Genomic DNA, 22998 nt, shown 5'->3' with positions numbered 1-22998 from the left:
TGTTTTTTATCTCAAACAGAATTTGACTGCAACAGATGTTTAGAATTCATTAACTTCCTCATATATTCAGCTAGTGTAAAATCAGCTTCCTGGTCTGAGGACATGAGAAGTTTCCACTGGGGTGTATAATAAGCCCTTCCAAATAGTTTTTCAAAAGGAGTCAATCCTTTTGCAGTCGGAACAGTTCTCATGTTCAACAGTGCCAGGGGAAAACAATACAGCCAATTCTTTCCTGTCTCAGCTATTAACTTTCTCAATTTGTTTTTTAATATACCATTATGCCTTTCAACTAGCCCTGCAGATTGCTGCTGGTATGCACAATGATTTTGTAAAGAAATACCAAAATGCTTATTTAGCTGCTGTATGGTTTGGTTTACAAAGTGTGTACCATTGTCACTGTTGATCCTTTCTGGAATGCCGAATCTAGGGATGATTTCTTTGACAAGTACTTTTGCCACCGTGGCTGCATCTGGATTTTTGGTTGGAAAGGCTTCCACCCATCTGGAAATCATATCTACAATGACAAGACAATACTTCTTATTTTCACATTTGTTCAATTCTATGAAATCCATACAGATAGTGTGAAACGGATATGGTGGTGTAGGGAAACTCCCTTGCTTGGGCTTTAACAACCCTTGTGCATGATGTTTGTTACAAATCTGACATGTCAAACAAAATTTTTTAGAGTAGTTTGTAAATCCGTACGTTGTGAACACCTGGCTCACCAGCTGTACCATCCCCCCTGTTGAGACATGGCACTGCCCATGGCTCAACAAAGCTGCATATCTAAACAAATTAGATGGTAGTATCGGTTTCCCTTCTTTAGAGATGTACAGCCCCTTTTCGAGAATTGCTCCTCGTTTTACCCATCTTTGTTTTTCAGCTTGCGTAGTGAGTGTCTGCATTGTTTTTAACATTTCTAAGTCTAAAATCTCAGAGGGTTGTAATTCCTCATTTAAAAGAAATACTTCTGTGGCTGCTTGTTTTGCAGCTGTATCAGCTCTCACATTACCTTTTGAAATCCTATCTTGTTGCTTGGTGTGAGCTGTGCATTTACAAATGGCTACTTTCTGAGGTAATTGAATAGATTCTAAAATATCTAAAATAAACTGTGCATGATTTATAGGTTTGCCAGTAGACGTTATCATTCCTCGGTTTTTCCACTGTTGCGCAAAAACATGTACAGTAGAAAAAGCGTACTGGCTGTCAGTAAAAATGTTTACACATTTACCCTTTGCTAAGATACATGCCCGTGTCAAGGCAATCAATTCTGCTGCCTGTGCAGATAAGTTGTGTGGTAAAGGTTTTGCTTCTATAATCTCGGTGTCAGAAACTACTGCATATCCTGCTAGGTTCTGTCCTGCAGGACCCCTTTTGCACGAACCATCCACGTAGTATGTCACCTCAGCATCATCCAAGGGGACATCCGTGAGATCTTTTCTAGGTAGTGTCTTTTGCTCAATTACCTGCAGGCAGCGGTGCGGTGTGCCATCCGCAGGGGTTGGGAGCAGAGTAGAAGGGTTCAAAGTCATGCATCGCTCAATTGTCATGTGAGGTTGGCTCAACAATATAGTATACAGGAAAGATGCCTAGCAGGGGAAAGATATGCCACCTTTTCTTGTAGTAAAATAATTGTGACTGCATGAGGCACTCTCAAAGTGAGAGGGTGGAATAAGACTACTGAGGCCAAAGCCTGTACTGCCATTGCAGCTGCAACTACTGCTTGTATACAGTGGGGTAAGGATAGTGCCACTCGGTCTAGTTGTGATGAATAGTAAGCAATGGGGTGTTGCTTATCCCCATGCTGTTGTGTTAACACTGATGTCATATAACCTTGCTTACAATCTACAATTTGGAAAAAATGTTCATGGTAGTTTGGTAATCCTAGAACTAATGAGGATGCTATTAACTGCTTCAGTTTGCAGAAAGCAGATTCTGCTTCCGGTGTCCATTGTAACAAATCCTGTGCTGCCATAGGCTTCTTATATATGAGGTCAGTCAGAGGTGCAGATTCCAAAGCATAGTTTGGAATCCAGCTTCGGCAAAAATTAGTTGTACCCAGGAAGGACATCATTTCTTTCTTGGTAGTGGGTTTTGGTGCTTGCAAAATTGCTATCTTTCTGTCCTCATCTAATGTTCTACCTTCCTTGGATATTACATATCCCAGGTATTTTACTTGTTTTTTCCAAAGCTGCAGTTTATTTTTATTTACCTTATGTCCTTCAGTGGCTAAAAATCATAACAGCGCTATGGTATCTTCTTTACAATCTTGCTGGGTGGGGGCCGCCAGCAAGATGTCATCAACATAAAGTAAAATCTGACTGCCTCTTGGTGGGGTGAATCCCACCAAGTTGCTTGTGATTTCTTGTGAGAATATTGTTGGACTTTCACAATATCCCTGTGGTAGTCGTGTATATGTATACCTTTTCCCCTGAAATGTGAATGCAAACCAATACTGGCTATCAGGGTGTATCGGTATCGAAAAGAATGCATTGCTGATGCCTACCACAGAAAAATACTTCTGCTGAGGTTTTAAATCATTCAACAGGGTGTGTGGGTCTGGCACCGTAGGTGCCCTTGGTATTACTGCATCATTTACAGCTTGTAAATCTTGGACCATACACCATTCTCCATTTGCTTTTTTAACTGGAAATAAGGGTGTATTACATGGTGAATCGGGAGATTCTACTAGTATCCCTCCTTTAAGTAAGGCTGCTGTAATAAGCTTTATCCCTGCCTCTGCAGCTTTTTTTAAGGGATACTGTCTTTTCTGTGGTCTGAATGCTGACTTTGGCGTGATGGTAACTGGTCCAGCTGTATGAATAAGTCCTACATCTGATTTTCCTGTTGACCAGAGAGTTTCTGGTATATTCTGTAAGGCAGTCTCTTCCTCCTTTAATAGGAGTGCTAATCAGCTGTCCTTGCTAGACTGCAAGTGCATGGCTGGGTGGGTCTGAGTTATCCAATTCAACTTCTGTATTTGTATTCCCTGTTCTGACGGTTCTAATTCTGTCTGTTTTTCCCATCTCACGACTTTTTCTCCTAGGTCTGCCCATTCTATATTTTTGTTCTTGGTTAAGCTAACATGTGGTAATTGATTAGATTTATAGAGTGCAAAGAACTCCTGGGGCAATGAACAGCTGGCTACACTGTTCCCTTCTGTGTCCCAGTACAGGTTACGCAATATCAGTCTGTTTGCATGATTTTTAAACAATTCTTGCTCATATTCCTTATCAGGTCCTGGTGTGTTACAATAATACAGGGTACAGTGCAACAGGTGTTGCTTATCAATGTCAAGGGAGGGGAACGTGCTGATGGCTAGATTCATTAATTCTTCGGTCACAGTCCCTGGACCAGTCGTAACCAAGTCCTGGCTATACCAATAAAACATTTCACCCTCTGATTGCACTGCAAAGGTATCAATTTGTCGCTGTGCTTCCATACCCTGCATGGTTGGGACTACTGCTATACCAAACAGTTGCATGAGGTCTCTGCCCAAGAGGTTTACTGGGCATTTTGCAGAAACAACAATTTTGCTTTTCTGAGTCCATCCTGAAACTGGATCGGTTATTGCAATATTACGGGAGAGGGGCGCCAGATACAGCTGTCCATTAGCTGCTTTTACCAGTATGTAATCAGGTGACTCTGTGTTTTCTGGCAGTTTGGAGGGATGTATCAGGGTTCATGATGCCCCTGAGTCACACAAGAATTTGACTTCCCTCCCTTCTACCAAGAGTGTAACTTCTGGTTTCGTGTCTGCTAAATAGAGCTCCAAGCTCAACAAAGCTAGGTCTAATATTTCATTTTCTTCACTTTCACTAACTTCTTGCACTTCCTCTATCTCTTCTGTCACATCCTCTACTCCCTCTATCACATTCTCATTTCTACCTTCTTCGCTAGCCCCTTCTAGTGATTCCTGACTACCATACAGTCAGTCCTCACCCTCCTTGTCTTCCGTTGTTGCTTTCTTGTTTTTCCTGCAATCCTTTGCCAAGTGTCCCTTTTTACTGCATTTGAAACATTCTCCCCTTGTCTTTCGCCCTTCAAAGTCCTCTGATCGTTGATCAGATTGTTTGTTTCCATGTGCATTTTTCTTGCCCTTTTTCCCGGACTGTACTACATAAACTTCTGCTCCATCTTCTACAGAAAATATCTGAGCTTTCTTTTTGGTATTAAAATGCATATTCAAGTAATGACTGTAACCTGCTTGTACGATGGTTTACCATGTGTTTTGTAATAAAACTGCTTATAGGTGCAATACTGCCCTTTATAAATGCATTCTTTAACTGCTGTTCATATGGGGAATCTTGTGTTTGATCTTCAGGAACCTGCATTCCACAGTGGTTATTAAAACATTCTAATAGTCTGGCATAATACCGGTTAATAGTTTCACCTTTTTGTTGGATGCATTGATTAATGCAAGTCCAGTCTGCCCTAGGTTTCCATTTTTCAGAGATGTGGTCTGGAAGACCTTTTACTCTTTTGTCTAATTCTGCACTGCTATGTGGGAGGGGTCTTTGTGCAGCATCACGGGGATTCCAGTTGCCACTAATCATGTGCCAATCTGGCCCCACAATTTGTCTAACTACCTTTTCTACCTCTTCTCTGTTTAAGTTATAAGTCAGCCTCATTCCTTGTAAATCTTCTGAGAATTTTCTAAAATTAACTTTTGGATGGAGAATTCCCTCAGTGGCTTTTTGGATATCTTCCGGTGTCCAAGGTCTATACACTAAAATAGTTGGGTCCTGATTGTCCTGACCTGCCTGAGGGTTGGGTACTTCTATTAGTCGGCATATTTCTTCTTCACTCATAGATCGTGAATTCTTAACCATTTGATATAACTCGATGCCTTCATTTGAGTTACCTGTCCTTGTTCGAGACTTGGTCTTGATGGGATCTCTAATATACGGTTTTACTTTTACAATGTCTCTATTTTCAATGATGACAGGATATCGTGGGGGTGGACTAACTTGTTCACTTGCTTCATATTCTGGTAAGGGAGGCGGAGGGGCCGATGCTATTACTAAGTTATTGTCCTCCTTATCTAAAAACATTGTTTTGAATTGTTGTTCTTTTGCTCCCTGCGGTTTACTTCCTCAATCCACCTGTGTGCTTGAGGAATTCCTAATTTACGTTGATTTTTTACCCGACCTTTGGAATCGGTTTTGAGCTGTTTGACAAGTTTGATAAGCGAGGATTTTTCTAATTTTCAGTAGAATTCATATTTATTAACCCATTTTGAATAATATTTATTATTGTAGGCGCGCTGTGACTGCATGTATTTTGCGTCTTCTGTTAACGGCGGATTTTGGGGTCTTTTTGTGCAATTATTACCCATTTTGTTCTACCCTTTTGATCGTTACGTAACTTCTCTTATTTTTTAACATGATACCACAGATTTTGTTATAGTCTCTTCAGAATGACTGCCTACTTATTCTGTTTCCCCTGATCTATGACAGGACAGTAATCTTTTCTGTCCCTGACTTGTAAGAAAAATACAGTCCTGACAAAAACAATACAAATCTGGTCCCTGATCTAAAACAGAAAACAGAAAACAGAAAACAGGAAAAAGTAGATTCACCTTACTTGAGCCTACGTGACTGATCACCTGATTCGCGGAAACCGGTCCTTCAGTCGCAGATCAAAAAGTGGCTGGCCTCTTTTGAATGACAATTCAGTCGGAGGGCTTTTCAAATAAGAAGAACTGATTTGGTTTCTTCCCCGTATGGTTTCAACCACCTGGCCTGTCTGATCCGAGGTGAAGAGAGGATTCCGGTCCGAAGGACCAATCTGTCAAAGGAAAAAGCTTCAAAGACCAATTCACGTAAGGTTCAAGCAAGGCACCCTTTATTAACTTGCAGCAAGGAGACAAAGCATGCTGGCAGAATGGTTTGTCTGAACATTAATAATTAGTATGGCATTTTTATACAGTTCTTTCCATGTCACACAGAAATGTTACTTCTATTGCTGACATAGTTAGACACAGCTTTCTGTATTTTTCTACAGAAAATGTTACTTGACTAATTGCTGACTAGTTGAGAATAACTGCTGATTTACAAAGCATTTGAGAAAAACAACCTGGCCTTGGGACTTATTTTAGCCCACCACAAACTTTCAATTCTGCAATTGTGCAGTTCTAATATAGGTGTTACATTTTGCCTAGATTCAAGGTACATTTCTAGCTTAGGTACAAGTAATGCTGACTATGGTTTATACTTTCAAGCATCCATTGTGTTCTTTATCAAAGCTTCTAGCAGCTGTGTACTTTCTCATGGCATAAGCAGAAAATCAATAACTCTTTGTTAAGTCTCATGACACTAGTAGAAATGAATTACTTCTTATTACTTGCTGACATTAGCAGAAAATAGAATGCTTCTTGTTAAGTTTCTAATAGCTGTGCAGATTCATGCAGTGTGAACAGAATAAATGTATTAACCCTTTTAAACCTCGAATGCACTAAGCATGCATGTTACTAATACATATTTTTCTAACACAGGGCTAGACATTTGGTAGGTACCTATATGGTTATTAAAAGACCAAATGGCAAAGCAGAGAATGGAAAATGTGAGTAAAATACAGAGAACCATAAACATTTACTGAAAAAAAGGATGAACAGAAATATGGAGATAAGCATCCTTCAGATCTAGAGAAACACAAAAGGCCTGAGGCAGAAGCACCGGAAATAGTCTGAAGCGTTAACATTTTGAAATAGGAAACTTTCAGAAAAATGGTCACAAAGGAAAGCTCTAAGTTAAGTCTTCAAGAAAGTACAGTTGTGTACACTTACCATAAATGTAGTTGTTCGAGTGTATTCCCTGTTGCAGTCATCACCTGTGGGTTATCCCTGCTGTGGTAGCCCTTGGCCAGTCTGAATACCAGAGTCAATTTTTTTTGCTTCGGCTGCTATTACTTGTTGAGTGACGTCAGGTCATCAGTGCTATAAAGCAAGGCAGCCGATGCCATTGCATCAGTTTTTCTTGCCCTAACCAGTCAGAAGCCCAAGGAAATATGGTAAAGTGTTCCTGGTGGCAAAAAGCCACCATAAGAAGCTTATGTCTCCCTAAGGAAAGAGGATATAAGGGGGAAGGAGGGGGGAAACCATGACTGCAACAGTGAATACACTCGGACATCTACATTTATGGTAAGTGTACACAAATGTACTATGTTCTTCATGTTTCACTGTTGCAGTCATCACCTGTGGGAGGATTCCCAAAACTGAGGAGAGGGGTGGAAGGATTAGTTATAAACCTAGGCATGGGTAAGCATGCCCTGCAGAACTGCAGAGGCAAACCTTGCCCTAGCCTTAGAGAAAAGAGGTAGGTGGTAATGTTTTGTAAAGGTATGGACAGAGGTCCAGTTGGCAGCTTCCAAGATGTCCTTGGTGTGAACTCCTCTGAGGAATGCTGTGGAAGTGGAGGCTGCCCTAGTGGAATGGGTATGAATAGACTTAGGGGGTGGTTTTCCATGTAATCTGTAACAGAAATGGATACAGTGTGATATCTATTTGGAAATGATTTTCTTTGAAATGGGCTTACCCTCTACCCCTGGGGCAAAGCTGACAAGAAGTTGGTCTGGTTTAGTATGGTCCAGGTAGTATCTGAGCTGTCTGTGCACATTTAGTGAGTGCAGAATTCTTTACCCCTTGTTTTGAGGGTTAGGGAAGAAGGTGGGTAGATGTATGGCCTGGTTGAGAGTCAGATTAGATACCACCTTGGGCATAAAGGAGGCATTAGTCCTCAGGGAGACCCTGTTTGTACGGAAAATGATGAAGGGCTCAATGTCCATCAGTGCCTGAAGTTCTGAAACCCTTCTGGCTGAGGTGATAGCTAGTAGGAAAGCAGTCTTCCAGGAGAGGTATTTCAGTTCTGCTGAATCAGCAGGTTCGAAGGCTGGTAATTTTAGTTTTTCCAAAACATAATTCAGGTCTCAGGCTGGCTTGGGTGGCCTTCTGGGAGGCTTGATATTAGAAGCCCCTCTGAGGAATTGTTTAATCAAAGGATGTGAGAACAGGGGCTGGTCTGTATTGAAATGAGCTGAAATGGCTGAGGCATGGATTTTAATAGAAGAGAAGGAGAAGCCACTATAGAGTAACTCCGCTAGATATTTTTATTTTATTTTTATTTTACATTTGTTAACCGGGCTAGTCTAGCTGGATATATGTCCATTTTCAGTAGAGGCCCGAGGAGAAAAGCTCCACTCATACTATATTTCAATGGGACAATTTACAGAGTACATAATTAAGTACAAAGTGAATTATCATTTAGTAACATGAATAAACAAAAAATAAATATACATGAAGTATCTAAGGAACATACTATAAAAAACAAAAAAAAAAAATTGTTGTTCAGTAAAAAGCATTACAAGAAGTTGGTCTGGTTTAGTATGGTCCAGGTAGTATCTGAGCTGTCTGTGCACATCTAGTGAGTGCAGAATTCTTTACCCCTTGTTTTGATAGTCCAGGATAAGAGGGCAGAAGGCTGTGAGGAACTGCCCCCTCTGGACTGGCTCCAGGAGCAGAATCTTTTCCATTTCCCTGCGTAAGATGTTCTGGTGCTGGGCCTTCTGGCCTCTTTGATAATGTCTAGGACCTGTTTGCTTAACAGGGGCTGCTTGTTTGCTTTTAGAGTATTAGCAATGCTAACAGTTTGAGAGTCTGCAAGTCTGGGTGCAGCATTCCCCCGTCCCACCTGAGTCAAGAGGTCTGATGTCAGGGAAAGCTGCCTGGGAGGCTGTGATGTCAGGCTGCACAGTAAGGGGGTAGCAATGCTGTCTGGGCCAATCTTGAGCAATGAGGATGGCCTTTGGTCTCTCCTCCCTTATCTTGATCAGTACCTTGGGAATAAGAGGCAGAGGAGAGAATGGATACACAAAGGGGAAGTTCCAGGGGAAGGTCAAGGCATCCACCTTCCACACTAGGTGGTGATACTCCCTGGCACAGAATTTTTTTAGCTGGTGGTTGAGGGGCAAAGCAAAGTGATCCACCTCTGGAGTTCCCCACTCCTGAGTGACTTCCAAAAAGATTTTTCTGTGGAGCTGTCATTCATGGGGGTCCAGTATGTTTCTGCTTAAGTGGCCTGCCAGGGTGTTGTTCATCCCTGGTAGGTACTGGGCTATTAGGTGTAATCCCATGGAGGAGGCTATCAGCCAGAGGTTCACAGCTAGCCTGCAGAGAAGGTAAGATTGGGTCCCTCCCTGTTTGTTGATGTACCACATTACTGTGGTGTTGTCTGTTTTGATAAGGAGAACCCCTGGCCTGAGATGGAGGTTGAAGGATTTCAGAGCCTTTTGTACTGCCATCATTTCCTTCTGGTTGATGTGTAAGGGAAGGTGCTGGGCATCCCAAAGAACTTGGGCCCACTTGCCTGCTAGGTGAGTGCCCCAAGCAAGGTCTGAGGCGTTGGTGGTGATGGTCTGCTCAGTAGGGTGGAGGTTGAAGGGAAGAACCTTGTTATTGGAACAGGCCCCTACCCACCAGAGAAACTCGGCCCTTACACAGGAGAAAATAAGGAGAGAGGTCTCTAGAGGCTGAGAGTGCCGACACCAAAGGTTCTTTAGATATCACTGAAGTTTTCTCATGTGAAGCCTGGCCAGAGGAATTAGAAGGATGCAAGATGCCATGTACCCCAAGGCTTGCAGGAACTTCTTCGCCATGAGGTGACTTCTGGAAGCTGAGTGATGTGATATCTAAGGGTGCAGAGGTGTATGCTTTTTTCCTCAGCTGTCCAGAGCTCTGGAATCCTTGTCAGAAGGAATATAATTATTTGCAGAACTAGCCTTATCTCCTTTAGGTTCCTGTGTAATGACGTCTAGGTCTGCAGCAGGATTTCTGTATAGGTATTTGTGAGACTCCAGTACTCTGTAATACCTGTCAGGTTTACTGGGTGCAGGTGGAGGGCATCAGGGGCGAAGCTGGATTCATGCAAAAGATCATCCACCATGTCTAAGATGGGGGGGTGGGGGGTAGCCTTGGGTCTGTGCTGGTGCAGGTCTAGAAACTGTCTTATTCTTTTCTTAGACTGAGGAAGTCCTGAGATTCCCAGTGGAACTGTTTCCTGAGAGTGTGAAGGGTTTCCCCAAAGGAAAGTTCTTCTGGTGGGGAGGCAGAAGGAATGGATTCCTCTGCATCTGAATCCTCAAAAGCAGTCAGAGGTTGTTGTTCCTCTTCAAAATCTGAATAATCAGATCTGTCAGAATCCTGCTCTGTCATTACTTCAGGAGTAGGGTGTCTTTTCCTTTTAAAAGTTGTGGCCTGACTACCCCTGATAAGGGAGATAATATCCTCCGCCATCATAAGCATTTGGACTTGGGGTGGTGGAGCAGGAGTAAGATGGTGGCTAGAGGTATATTTTCTAGGAGTGGCCTGGCTTCTAGGTCTAAGAGTATCAATAGGTCTGAGAGAAATGGTAGTCAGATGAGAAGACATTGTTTTTTGTCTAGAATCGGTAGGGTGAAAGGCCTCCTCGGTAGCCGGTGCCTGTGTCGTGGCTCCGGACCCAACTGAGGCAGAGACAACCAAAGGCTCGGAAGACAAAGATGATTTCTGTGGCATACTGGACTCCGAAAGGGTCTTGGTAGAGGCCTGTGTAAATATTGGATCAGGCATCAGGGGCTGCGAAAGCGCCTCACTGAATTCTGGACAACTGACGACCTGCTTAGTGGTAGCGTCGTCGGAAGACTTAGCCTTGTGTGGTCTGTCTCTATCTTTATCCCTACATTTTTTCAGAATGTCTACAATTTGTTGGCTGACAGACACCATTTCAGAATGCGAAGATGGAAGACGAAAATACCTGTCTACAATAAGAGCTCTACGACGAATGGTTCTTGTGTTAAAGAGGGCATAGAACTGGTAACGGGGATTGTCATGCTCTGGGCCTAAACAAGTGATGCAGTATGAATGGAAGTCTTAGTGTGGGATATGCTTTCCACAGACAAGACAATTCTTAACTTTTTCTGACATCAGTTAGTGCAAGAAAAAATCATCCCCAATGGGGTACTTAGCTTTAGATGTTTTCAACTGTAATTCAAGTTCTGGTAGCGGCCGACCGGCACACTTGTGAACTGCTTCTGCTGCGGGCTCCATGGCAAGAAAGACTGATGTAATGGCATCGGCTGCCTTGCTTTATAGCACTGACGACCTGACGTCACTCAACAAACGACAGCAGCCGACGCAGAAAAACATTGACTCTGGTATTCGGGCTGGTCGAGGGCTACCACAGCAGGGATAACTCACAGGTGATGACGGCAACAGTGAAACATGAAGAACATCCCTCCTTCCTGGAGACTATAAACATCATGGAACAGAAATCCTTGCCTTTCTGGCAAGGAGGAATTGACTGAATAGTGCCCTGGGACTGAAGACCTTGAATTAGAGGTGGAAAATGAGCACATTGAAAAACAGAAATACCTGAAAAGGGAAAAAGGTACTTATATGTCACTCTGTTGCCCTTGTTAATTATAGACAGAACCCACTTGTCAGTTTTTATCCTCTGCAAAATGGGAAAGGACAGAGATAGTGTTTGAAAGAGAGGAATCTGGGTGCAAAGAAGATAAAGTTAGTCACATGGAAGCAGGTTTATTAGGTATGGAAGACTTCTGCCATCAAGATTCATGACTGGGTTTCACAGGAAAAGTCCTTCTAGAAGACTCTCTACAGTTTATGGACTGGCTTTGATCTATAAATACAACAGCACCTGATCTGGAAGGAACGTTTCTCTGGTACTTATGAAAGGGAAAGAGAAATCTGCTTAAGGTGTTGCATAACCTTACTGTTGCCCTGGAACACCTTAAAGAAGACCACAACTGCAGAACTAAACAAATTATGAGTATTCATAAGCTACTCTAACAATTTAGCTTTGACGCCCTCTTTAAGGAATTGAAGCCTAAGCTAGAAATACTTCCAAATGACTGAATCTGACTCAGCCGCCACACTTGAAGAAGCATCAGCAGCATCATAACTACACTCGATCGAATGTCAGATAAACTGGGAAGCAGAACTGAGCAAAGAAGGCGCTGGTCTTGTTAGGATCAAGCATGTCAGTTAAGACTTCCTGCAGCTTGGAAAGAAGGAAAAGCACATATCTTGTCATATGTGTTTGATAGCTGATGGCTGAAAAAGTCGAAGTAGCAATGTGCACCTTCTTTCTATACCTACTCATGGCTCTGCTATCTTTATCTGTTAGCAAGACTTTAAGAGAATAAGTCATTTAGTGGGTTTGTGAGCTGAAAAAGAAATAACAGAGAAATCTGAACAGGGATTCTTGTAAAGAAAGTTCTGAGCCTCAGGTACCTTATAAAATTTCTGTTTGTTAGGAGTAGGAGGGTGTGTAGGAGGGGCTTGTAAAGCAGATGTAAAAAATGTCTAACAAGGCTTTAAGGACAGAAGGCACTGCTGAACGCCTATGGGAATCCATTTGAAGGAAACAATAACAACTCTTCTAAATATCAGACATCTGAGAGCTTTCCCACTTAGAATGTTGCATCATTTTAAGAATAATATCCTTAAAGGAAAGTTGCTCAGTCGGGGAAATCAGGAAAACAGAATCCTTCTCATCAGCACCCTCTACCAAAGATGAATGAATCTGAGAAGAGTAATCTAAAAACTCCTCCCAAGAATCTAATTTTTCCTCATCAGAAGCAGAAGACTCCCTAGTCCTTTTTAAAGGGATAGAAGAAGGAATACCTACAGGATAAGGGACTGATGACCTGTGTATAACCTTCAAGGTCATCAGGGCTTAAATATAATTTGGACAATATCTTGACATTGTTTCTCGGGGTCCTTAGCAATATACCTAGCTTTCAGGTGCTTTTAAGCAGGGACATCCACCCATACAAACCTGATGTATCTACATTAAAGATCCCAGTACGTTTTAGCTCAACAAGAATTTGTGGAATCCCCAAGGCTCTTCCGAATTCACCAGCTGAGGTTCACCCTTCCCATTCTCAACAGACTTTGGCTCAGCCCCAACAAACATGTGAACAGCCTGCCCTATATTAGCCTCATATGGGGCCAAGAGAGTAGAGGTGAGTGAATGAACTGGACAGAATGCAGTCTCCTCATCAGACACAACAGGCAGCGGAGGTGAGTGACTGAACTGGACGGTATGCAGTCTCCTCATCAGACACATCAGAGATATCCAGCATGGGCCAGACAGTAGAAGTCTCTGGTTTCGATTTCTTCAACAACTTCATTTAAGAAGCTAAGCAGGAAGATTCCAAAGCCATAATACCCTGAGCAAGAAGCTTAAGGCACTGAATATTAAGACACACTGAGAGAGAGGAAAGATGACTGCACAATTAAGAATGAAGACCTGACAAACAGAACACTCTTTGTAATTGTGACCTGCACCTAAGCAAAAAAAAGGCACTTGTCATATCTGTCCTTTTGGGGAATCTGCCTGACCCAATCACATTTCCCCTATCTGAATGACGTGTATCGACAATAAAACAGAGTCCATAACTGGAAACTTATAAACTAAAGGCTCTTTAGTCTTCACTAGGTGCAAGATTCTACAGACTGAAAATGAAATGTGTTCAGACAGGCAGCAAAGAAGTTCTGAGGATTTGAGCTTGAACTCCACTTATGTAGCTTACACTTTGGACATAGGACGTACATCTGACATACTGTGCATGGAAAGGCCCAGGTTTTAGTATGCTAGCCAGACATGCAACTACCCTTGGCAGGATATTCCAATAGTAAGCTATAGTGAGCAATGAGTAAGGAAGGACATACATACATTTTAGAGTATGGTTATCCCAAACCAGGACTTATCTGCCCATCCCTGAATGATCATTCAACATTTCCATGGAGCCAGCTGAAGGAATACATTTTGCAGCAACAAAGCTAGGACTAAATTGGTGTTCCTTCTATATACTGGTGTTCTCAAGATCATGGGATTTAGAGTGCATGGAGGGTGCCTGTTAGGTATGAAATCTGGCTGTTCACAGGAGTAAGACCCAATTAGCTTAAGTTGCTGAAACATGGATCTAAATTTTAAATGTCTAATGTAAAACACATCTAATGCAATGCACATTGTTTGACACAAAACGCTGATGAGGTACATTTGTTTGTTTGCTTGCAAGAATAGTAAATATTAGCAGAGATCATAACTTTGCTTGTCTACGTACAATTAAATGTGGAGGGGCCATTGTTATTTTTGTAAATAAATCAGTTTTGGCACATTATTGCATGTGTACACAGAAATGGTGATTCTTGGTATTGTAACTGATAATACAATGTATTCTTAGGTATTAATGCATTTTACAGATTACCCAGAAAGCAATATTGTTATGCAATCCCAACTTCTCGAAGCTGTGTTTTAAAATCTGGTTAACCAAAACACAGTATTATTAGGAAATGCTTAATTACACACATATAACCTGGATGCTGCACAGTGGTATATACATAAAGGAAAGTAAATTCCTTGACCTGTTGAATCTGAATAATTGTTCTAAAAAAAAATGATATTTTAATAAGAGATAACATTTTAGATGTGTTATTAACAGGAATTTATAATAGGGTATCTAAATTTAGACCAGTCACCCTCTTATGCAGTTCTAATCAAGTGGCCTTTTATCTCTTTATTCTGTGTGCAATGCCATCTTGTAAAACAGAAATAAATGGACATGACATTTCTAAAATAAATCCTTTAGAAATTAGTACTAGCCTAGGCATGTTGGGAAGAAATATATGTATGAGAACCAGAAAAAAAAGCAGGCTGGTAGAGGCAAACAAATAGACAAGGTATTTTAAGGGCCTTTGTACTTTATATGCAGGACTTTGTCAGAAAAATGACTGAAAGTTTTGAAGAGCAGTAACACTTAAATAGTAATGCATTTGTGGTAACCTAGCTTACAGGAAATGCAATGGTATCATGAGGTAGCCAATAGCTGAACATGTACAACATTAAACAGCTAATCTTTGAGCTATGAGAAGTGTCCAGTTATTGAATATGTATAAAGCCAAGCATCCAATCCCTAAGTTACGAGAAGTGTCCAATTGTTAAATCTGTATAGAATTACGCAGCCAATCTATAAGCTACAAGAAGTGTCCAATTGTTGAACATGTGCAAAGTTACACAGCCAGCCCTTAAGCTTCTAGAAATGTCCAATTGTTGAGCTTTTAGTGGAGTATAAGAACCAATGAGTGAAAGGATCAGAGCAGTCAGTGAAGTGGAAGAGACCAATGAAGATGGTACCCAATGCCAGTTTGATGCTAATTGCGTTACACTATTGGACAGTTGTAAGACATCTTGGAAGGCTGATATCAATGTTGTTTCCCCACCTTGGTTGAATTCCAAGTTAGACAAACTGCTGAATCATAAAAGAAGAAGTAAAGTGTTCTAAGCACAATATGCAGAAAAGTGAAGCTTGCAATTAATCCTGCTAAGGCAAACTATGAAATAAAATTTGTTAAAGAATATGCCAAATGTACGTAGCTTTACAGCTATACAACAAGTGTCGGTGGCAGACACAAAAGAGTGATACAGTGAAAGTACCATGGTCACTTTATGAATAACCCCAAGTAGTAGCTACCGTATTTAATTCTTATTTTCAGAATTAGTTACCCCTACCTCATAATGGTGCTCATGATGTTATGCCGGGCCATGATATCAATCCTGGCTGTTGTTTAATAACGAAAATCCTGGTGCCATTATCGCTACAAAATTACAGTAGTACTCTAGATGGTATCACTGGTATGTTTATTCATAACCTACATATACATTTCATTGTAATTTTAACTTCTTTTATTAATTATTTTGTGCAACACAGGGTTGTCCTTAACTCATGCAGGTTAGCCCAGATTCTACCAATTCACAAGGCTGCTGTTCATTACCTAGTTGCTGAATCAGTTTGAATTCTTAAGTAGTAAATGTTACAAAAGATGCTTACAACAGCTGCTTAACAATGAAAATGCATATAGGCCAAGTATTAACATCAACCAACATGGTTACAAGAAAAAAGGTGTACGTTTACAATGTTGGTACACTTTTATGAACCTATTAGCAGGACATTGGATGAGTGAACATGTGTTGCTGTAGCATTTTGTATTGGCCAAGCTGTTACATAGTGTGCCCCATTGTGTGATAATTAATAGTTTAATTGAACTCTGTGTCAAATCTAATACTGTCAAATGGGTGTGTGATTGGCTAGGAAACAGAAAGCACACTGTTAAAATTGTCTGTCACCTTTCAAATTGGACCAACATATATTCCAGTGTCTCAAAGAGCTGTGTCTTAGATCCCTTTTTTTTTTTGTTTTGTTTAATGTGTTTCTTTCCTTCTGGCCTTTATCAAGAATTGCTCTTTATCAAAAGTACACTGATGGCATTAAAATTAGTTGTTTAATGACATCAGATAATGACATTCATAATTTGTAAATTATATGACTGCAGCTAATGACTGGCTGAAGAGGAATGGATTAAAACTAAACTCTGATAAAAGTAGTAGTAGTTTTTTTTTTGCCCTACTTCAAATTGTGACATTATCACTTCCGGAAATTTAACTATGAATATTGTTGATAGATACATAAATCTGGGAATGTGTTTGAAAGACAATGTCAAATACTTAAAATGTAAAGCTTTAAAGGTAGCAGAACTCATATTCAGATGCCTAGCCTCTAGATTTCATGCATTATTAATCAAGATGTACGATACATATCATAGGCTCATAACTTACACAGATCTCTGTTATGTGTATATTCTAAGGGAGATGATATTTTGATTAAAGGGATACAGAGAAAATTTTCCAAAAGAATTCCCATTTGTTCTAATCTACCATACGAGGAAGGGTTACAGTTTTTGATTCTGTAATTCAATAGTATGATTTCTTTTTTTATCAAAGGCAGATTATGCTTGGGTTATAGAACACTTGTTCTTGAAGTGTTGAAGGTATTGCTGAGCCTTGAGAAAGTTACTAATAGTAGAACAGTAAGAGAAAAAAAATGACATATAAGATGTCCAAAAGCAGGATTGTCGAAATATTCGATATTTTATTATATTTTATTGCAAGGAATGCTAACTATGAAAAATAGTGCAAGGCTGGATATATGTTAAAGATCATTCAATTTATGGCTGTGTTCAACTTTCCATTTCACTAACTTCGAGCCTGTGTTCTAGATTGATCTAAAGTCCTGAAGGCTCAGTCTTTGAACTATGAACTACAACATTAAAGAAAGCTAAATATAAATTATCTGTCTTCCTGCTGCTGCTACACAAGTCTAGGATTAAGTTACCAACAAGAGCTTGGAGAACTGTATTATCTTGACATATGTTAGGATTTTCAAAAGCATGCCCCGGATAAGCCCTCTAGGTGATAAGAAACACCTAGATTAACCATGCAGTCATTTTACTGTTTGCATGTTACATTATTTGGGGTATACATTTGTAAAGAAAGTAAGTTACCACCAATGCAAGTGTCTTTTTAAAAAGGCACACAATATGACAGTAAATTTGAAATAACATACAGTATGATCCACATCATTGAGTGCGGATTGTAACGCTGTCAATCATAGTCTTGTGAGAGGTACCATGAATTACACATATGTTTCATTCTGAACTATGTATACCAGTTTACAAAGTCTTGCTAGAAAATACTGCTGACATTAGGTTCCCTGGAAGCCTATACTTCAGTGGCAGTACGACTCCCTGTATATTTTGAGTTACTGATCTGTAGAATGTCATCTTTTGTATGGAATATTGTAAACTCCTGACGTTTTACTGAAAACTGCAAAGACAGATTATGTGCTATATGAAATGATTAAGTATGGTTTATTTTAGCTAACTTGCCATTTTAAAGTGCTGCTAATTAGGTCAGAAGTAGGCAGAATGCTACAATTCAATTGAAAAAGTACAGTTGTTTATGAATTAACCATAACAGTAAATGTTCTTCTTATCACTGTTGCATTATTCCTTACTATTAAGATATCTTACCAAGGGTAGCTGTATATCTGGCCAAAATATGGAAGTCTGTGGTCTTCCATGTGCCGGATATCAGACGCACTTCCTGCTTCCAATATATAGGGTATACAAGTGACAAATGTGCGCTACACCATTGGAAATGAACTGCCACAGAAGAACAGCAGCAGCAGCAGATAACATGGTACAAATATATCAAGAAAAAAGTCACCTAGACCAGAGGAAAAAACGAGAAAAAACAAAAGGGGGATAGTAATACTGCAACAGTAAAAAGTAGGATACCTACTATTATGGAAAGTTCTTACACAGCTGTACAATATACCTTATTAATCACTGTTGTAGTATTCCTTACTACTGGGAGAGTACTAAAGCTACTAAAAGGAAAAAAGGAACTGAGGATCTCTAAAAAACAAAAATGAAAAAAATATGGAGGATGGATCTAGCAAAACCCAATCTAGTGGTTAAAAACACATCCCGCTTATAGTGCTTAGTAGAGTATGCTAAGAAGACCAAGTAGAAGTTTCCAGAATGAATTTAGCATCAAGACTCTTAATAAAAGCTCTAGAAGAGGAAACGGACCTAGTAAAATGAGCCTGATCACAAATAGGAAGCAGTTTCCCATGACACGAGTAACAAAAGGAGATGGCTTTAGAAATCCAAAAAGAACTGGTTTGATTGGAAACTGCCAAACCCTATTTCTTGTCCTGAAAAGAAACTAGAACCTGCTCAGACTTTCTAATATTTTTGTCTTATCTAGGTAGTACCTGTGAGTTGTCTAAGCAAATCCAAAGAATGTAGAATCCTTTCACCTGTAGTTTGTGGACAAGGAAAATATGTGAGAAGTTGGAAAATCTGATTCAAGGAAACATCACTGACAACCTTAGGCATAAATGAAGGACTGATTTTAACAGACGCCCAGTTTCTGTGGAAAACTAGAAAAGGAGGAATTGCCTTAAGAGCATGGAGTTCAAAGACACTTTTGGAGAAGTCAGAGCCACCAACAAGACAGTTTTCCAGGTAAACAATTTCAAACTGGAAATAAATTCTGGTTTTAAAGGTGTCTGGGTCAGCTTTTCAAAGACATAGTTCGGGTCCACAGAAGGAGGAATAAGTATTCTTGAAAGCTTAATATGAAGGACACCTTTTAGCAACAGTTTGAATTCAAAAGGAGAAGATAGTGATTGATCCAGTGGCAGACAGGTACAGATGGCTGACACTTGAGCTTAAACAGAAGAATGCACCAGACCAGAATTGAACAGCTCACACAGATAGGAAAGAACTGTTGGAATTCTGACACAGACTGGGTCATATTCACTGATGTGATACCAAATAGAAAATATCTTCCATTTAGCTACATAGGATATGCTAGTAATGGGTTTTCTTGCTTCCTGCAAAATTCGAAGCACATCCTCAAATGTCAGCTGTAGGGTGAGAAGATTAGGGTGAATGAGAGAGGCCCTGTACTGTGTGAAAATGTTCATCCTGTTGGGGTAACTTCTGATGATTGCCCCTGGCCAGGTGTAAGAGTAGGGGAAACCAATACTGTCTTGCCAAAAGGGAGTCAAAACCAAGATTTTCGACCTATCAGCCATAATTTTATGAACGACCTTTGACAACAGAAGAAAAGGTGGAAATGCACACAAGAACATCCCACTCCAACAGACAGACATGGCATCCAGTTTTCAAGCAGCGGACTTAGCACTCTGGAACAGAACTTGATGAGTTGTCGGTTCAGAGGGGAGGCAAACAGATGCACTTCAGGAGCACCCCACCGATGAACAATGTCCAGGAAAACTTCTCTGTGTAGCATCCAGTCATGAGAATTTGTCCTGGATCTGCTCAAAGTGTCTGTCACTACATTATTTTCTGAGGAAATATAGACAGCCTGAAGAATCAGCTGGTGGCAAATAGGAACATTTTAACTTGCCACAGCTGTGCAGGAACACAATACAGAGTAACAAATATTGAGAATATAAGCATGCTTTTCTGCTCTGTTCCGTAACAAAGTGGCTCTCTGTGATTATTTTAACTTATGTTTATGCATGATCACACATCTGGTGGTGGCTGTGCTGAAAGATGACATTACAGTGACAATGGTTGAGTAATTTTAAAGTCAGAACCTAACCTTTGTTTTCAAAATGAATGAGGATGTTGCGTGACTGTGTGTGCTGTCAAGCAACTGATTAATTGTCAGTTTTCTGACTGAATTAAACACCTCAAGGGCAGGCTCGAGATCTAATGATGGCAGACAAATTCTATCCCAAGAGAAGCATTTTTGCATACTGTCAACAACAGTGAATTGTCAGAACCTTGTGCGCATATCATTCCAAAGGGAAACCACTTCTGTGGCGGCAGTACAGCTGAGATTCAGAATCGGGCCCCATTGCTGCAGTGAAATGGCCAAATTATAAACTTATAGCCACTGCAAACTCTACTTCTACTAATGAAGGATAAAATACTGGGTTAGGCACAGCAAGATCTAAAAATTTCTGCTAAAGAGTGCGGGATAAAAAAGGAACCTTCTTAGATCATTTTTTGTGGGTCTAGTGGCATTTCTGATCTGGAACCTGCATCTGACTTCTTAAGGGAAGACAATAAGAAATTGGCTGAAAAAAGGTAACACTATGAGAGCAAAAGACTAAGAAGAACAGGCAGGCCCTTCAACAGGCACATCCAACAACTGGAACGTCCACAGAGGTTTTTCGATAAAACAATACAAGGCATAAGCACCATGACCTATGCAGACTGCCTTAAGGCCCTATCCGTGTACTTTGTATCCTGCAGGGGATCAGGAAATTCATCCCTGGTTTGGTACCTATGTCTCTGAAATACACAGACAGCCTGCAAATTGCTTATCTCCCAGACCCCCGCTTTGAAATGTTTCATATTCAAAGCCCCTGTTTACACTTATCAAGGGCACCAAAACTTGTCAGAGATTTGGGATACATGCCTAGGCTTAAAAAAAACCTTGGGTGGTGTTAGTCTAGCAGACGCCTATGAACCTATGAAAATGTGAAGTGCTACTGAAACACACAGATTCCTACCAGTCAGGGACATCATGTTGTGGTCCCTCCCTATAGGATCCCAAACAGGTGGCAGCCATGCATTTACGATTTGAAGACAATGTCACCTCTTAAACAGCTTTGGTAGCTCAGCCTTTCACTTTCCTTTCAGTATCAGAAGTGGGCACTATCCAGTTACTATTGCTAAGAGGAAACAAGTGATAAAGAACAGGACACACTATTAGATAATGCAACCCTCAGCCCACATCATGAAAAGGCACTGCAGATAAATGTGGCAAAGCCCTACTAAAAAGGAAGAAAAAAGGAAGATATCACAAAAGGAACTATTTCAAAAGTCCTCTCAGAGTAGGATCATCCACACTTAAAACATTTGCACATGATATCTGTAGCATCTATTTTGGCCAATTAAAGCTCAATAAACAATTTGTCTAATGACTGAAACCATACCTAAGCAGTGATATTCTCTGCACACAAACCCTTAAATCTCATGTTTGCTTCAACACAAACCCTTAAATCTCATGTTTGCATTAACACGCTGATTGCACTCTCGTGATTTCTACACAAATAAATAATGGTTCACATAAGAATTGTCAGATATACATTTGATTTGCATAAAAATGAAAAATATATAGTATGCTTTTTAGGAGCTTCCCATAACTGATTGCAAAGGACTTTGATTCCTGTGCTCCATAATTTAATGCTTTCAGCTCCAAGGTCAAATCCCAAATAAGTCTGTGCACTTCCATGAAGGTTTTCCATTATAGTATCTTCCAAATTCATGACTACCAACTCAAATTATAAGTAATACATTCATTCACAAAGACCCCATGAGCACTTCCATTTCAGTGTCTTACAAATTCATGTCTACCAACTTAAATTATAACTAGAACATGCACTCACAATGACCCCATACCTGTCTTCCATTTCAGTATCTACCAAATACATGCCTGACAACTCAAATTATAACTAGTATATGCACTCAAAAGACCTCATATCACCATTATTACTATCCCAACCATGCAGGCTGCAAACCATCTCAAAAGTAGATTTGATCAGTTTGCATCAATTTCAACATCTACAGTTCTCAAAACCATAACTTATGGCAATTATTTAATTACACCTATCAATCCACTGTAAAACATTTATTAACAAGATGTAGCATAAGACTCAGAGTAACTTCAGTTGAGCTTTATATATATATATATATATATATATATATATATATATATATATATATATATATATATATATATATATATATATATATATATATATATATATATATATATATATATATCACACTGATATTTGTGAAATAGCCCTTCAACTTTTCTGAGAATACAGCAAGTTCACTGACTCTGTAATGGAAACTGAGGAGTAACTGTTGAAATAACTACCTGATTCAGTTCATCTTGGGTCATCCGGGCATAAATTTTTTTCCGGAACCTTCCCTCTTTGTACTTCTGAGTAATGAACATTTTCCTCTCCTCTGAAGAGGCATCCATGTCTAGTTCTTCACATGGCTGAAGGTCTCCAGACCAAAAACTATTTGCGATCTTGTTGCCAACAACTATGAACATCTGTAATTAAAATAAATATCAACATGTAATACTAGGCAAACTGATATTTTGGATGATAAGGTGTGTAGACTGAAAGTAATCCATGTTCTTGTTAACAACTGTGAACATCTGCAATGAAAATAAATAATTAGCATGGCAAAAAAAGAAACTGCAATTTTATGAGATGGCTAGAACACTTATGACTTCATTCTGATGCATTCATAGCACAAATCAATGAAATACATATATAATTTAAAATAAATTTCTAATAATAATGTCTTTCATAAATCTAAGAAAGATCTACCTTTAATCTTATTCTTATACTTACTGATTTGTTCAGAATACGTAAGCATAGTTACTGCATCACAAACCTTTTTACAGTAACTAACACAAAGATCATAAACAGGTAAGCTCTGAGTCATATGGATCACAGTCAACTTGTACAGTGGTTTCAAATTATACAGATTGTTAGTTTTCCTAACTCTCATACCGAGCACACAAACAA

The 22998-nt window shown here is 39.9% G+C and overlaps 1 protein-coding gene across 1 annotated transcript in view; it reads right to left on the bottom strand.

Moving 5' to 3' along the window:
- ARAP2 (ArfGAP with RhoGAP domain, ankyrin repeat and PH domain 2) overlaps positions 1 to 22998 on the bottom strand; it is a 2678178-nt gene that overhangs the window by 1133254 nt on the left and 1521926 nt on the right. Inside the window, exon 13 of the mRNA XM_044062089.1 lies at positions 22332 to 22514. Coding sequence (XP_043918024.1) covers positions 22332 to 22514 — 183 coding nt within the window. The remainder of the gene's footprint in view (positions 1 to 22331; positions 22515 to 22998) is intronic.

This window comes from Protopterus annectens, chromosome 2.part1 (genome assembly GCF_019279795.1).
Source record: "Protopterus annectens isolate FY-2018-M chromosome 2.part1, PAN1.0, whole genome shotgun sequence".
Lineage (NCBI taxonomy): Eukaryota > Metazoa > Chordata > Ceratodontiformes > Protopteridae > Protopterus > Protopterus annectens.
This window is presented reverse-complemented; position numbering and strand designations above follow the sequence as displayed.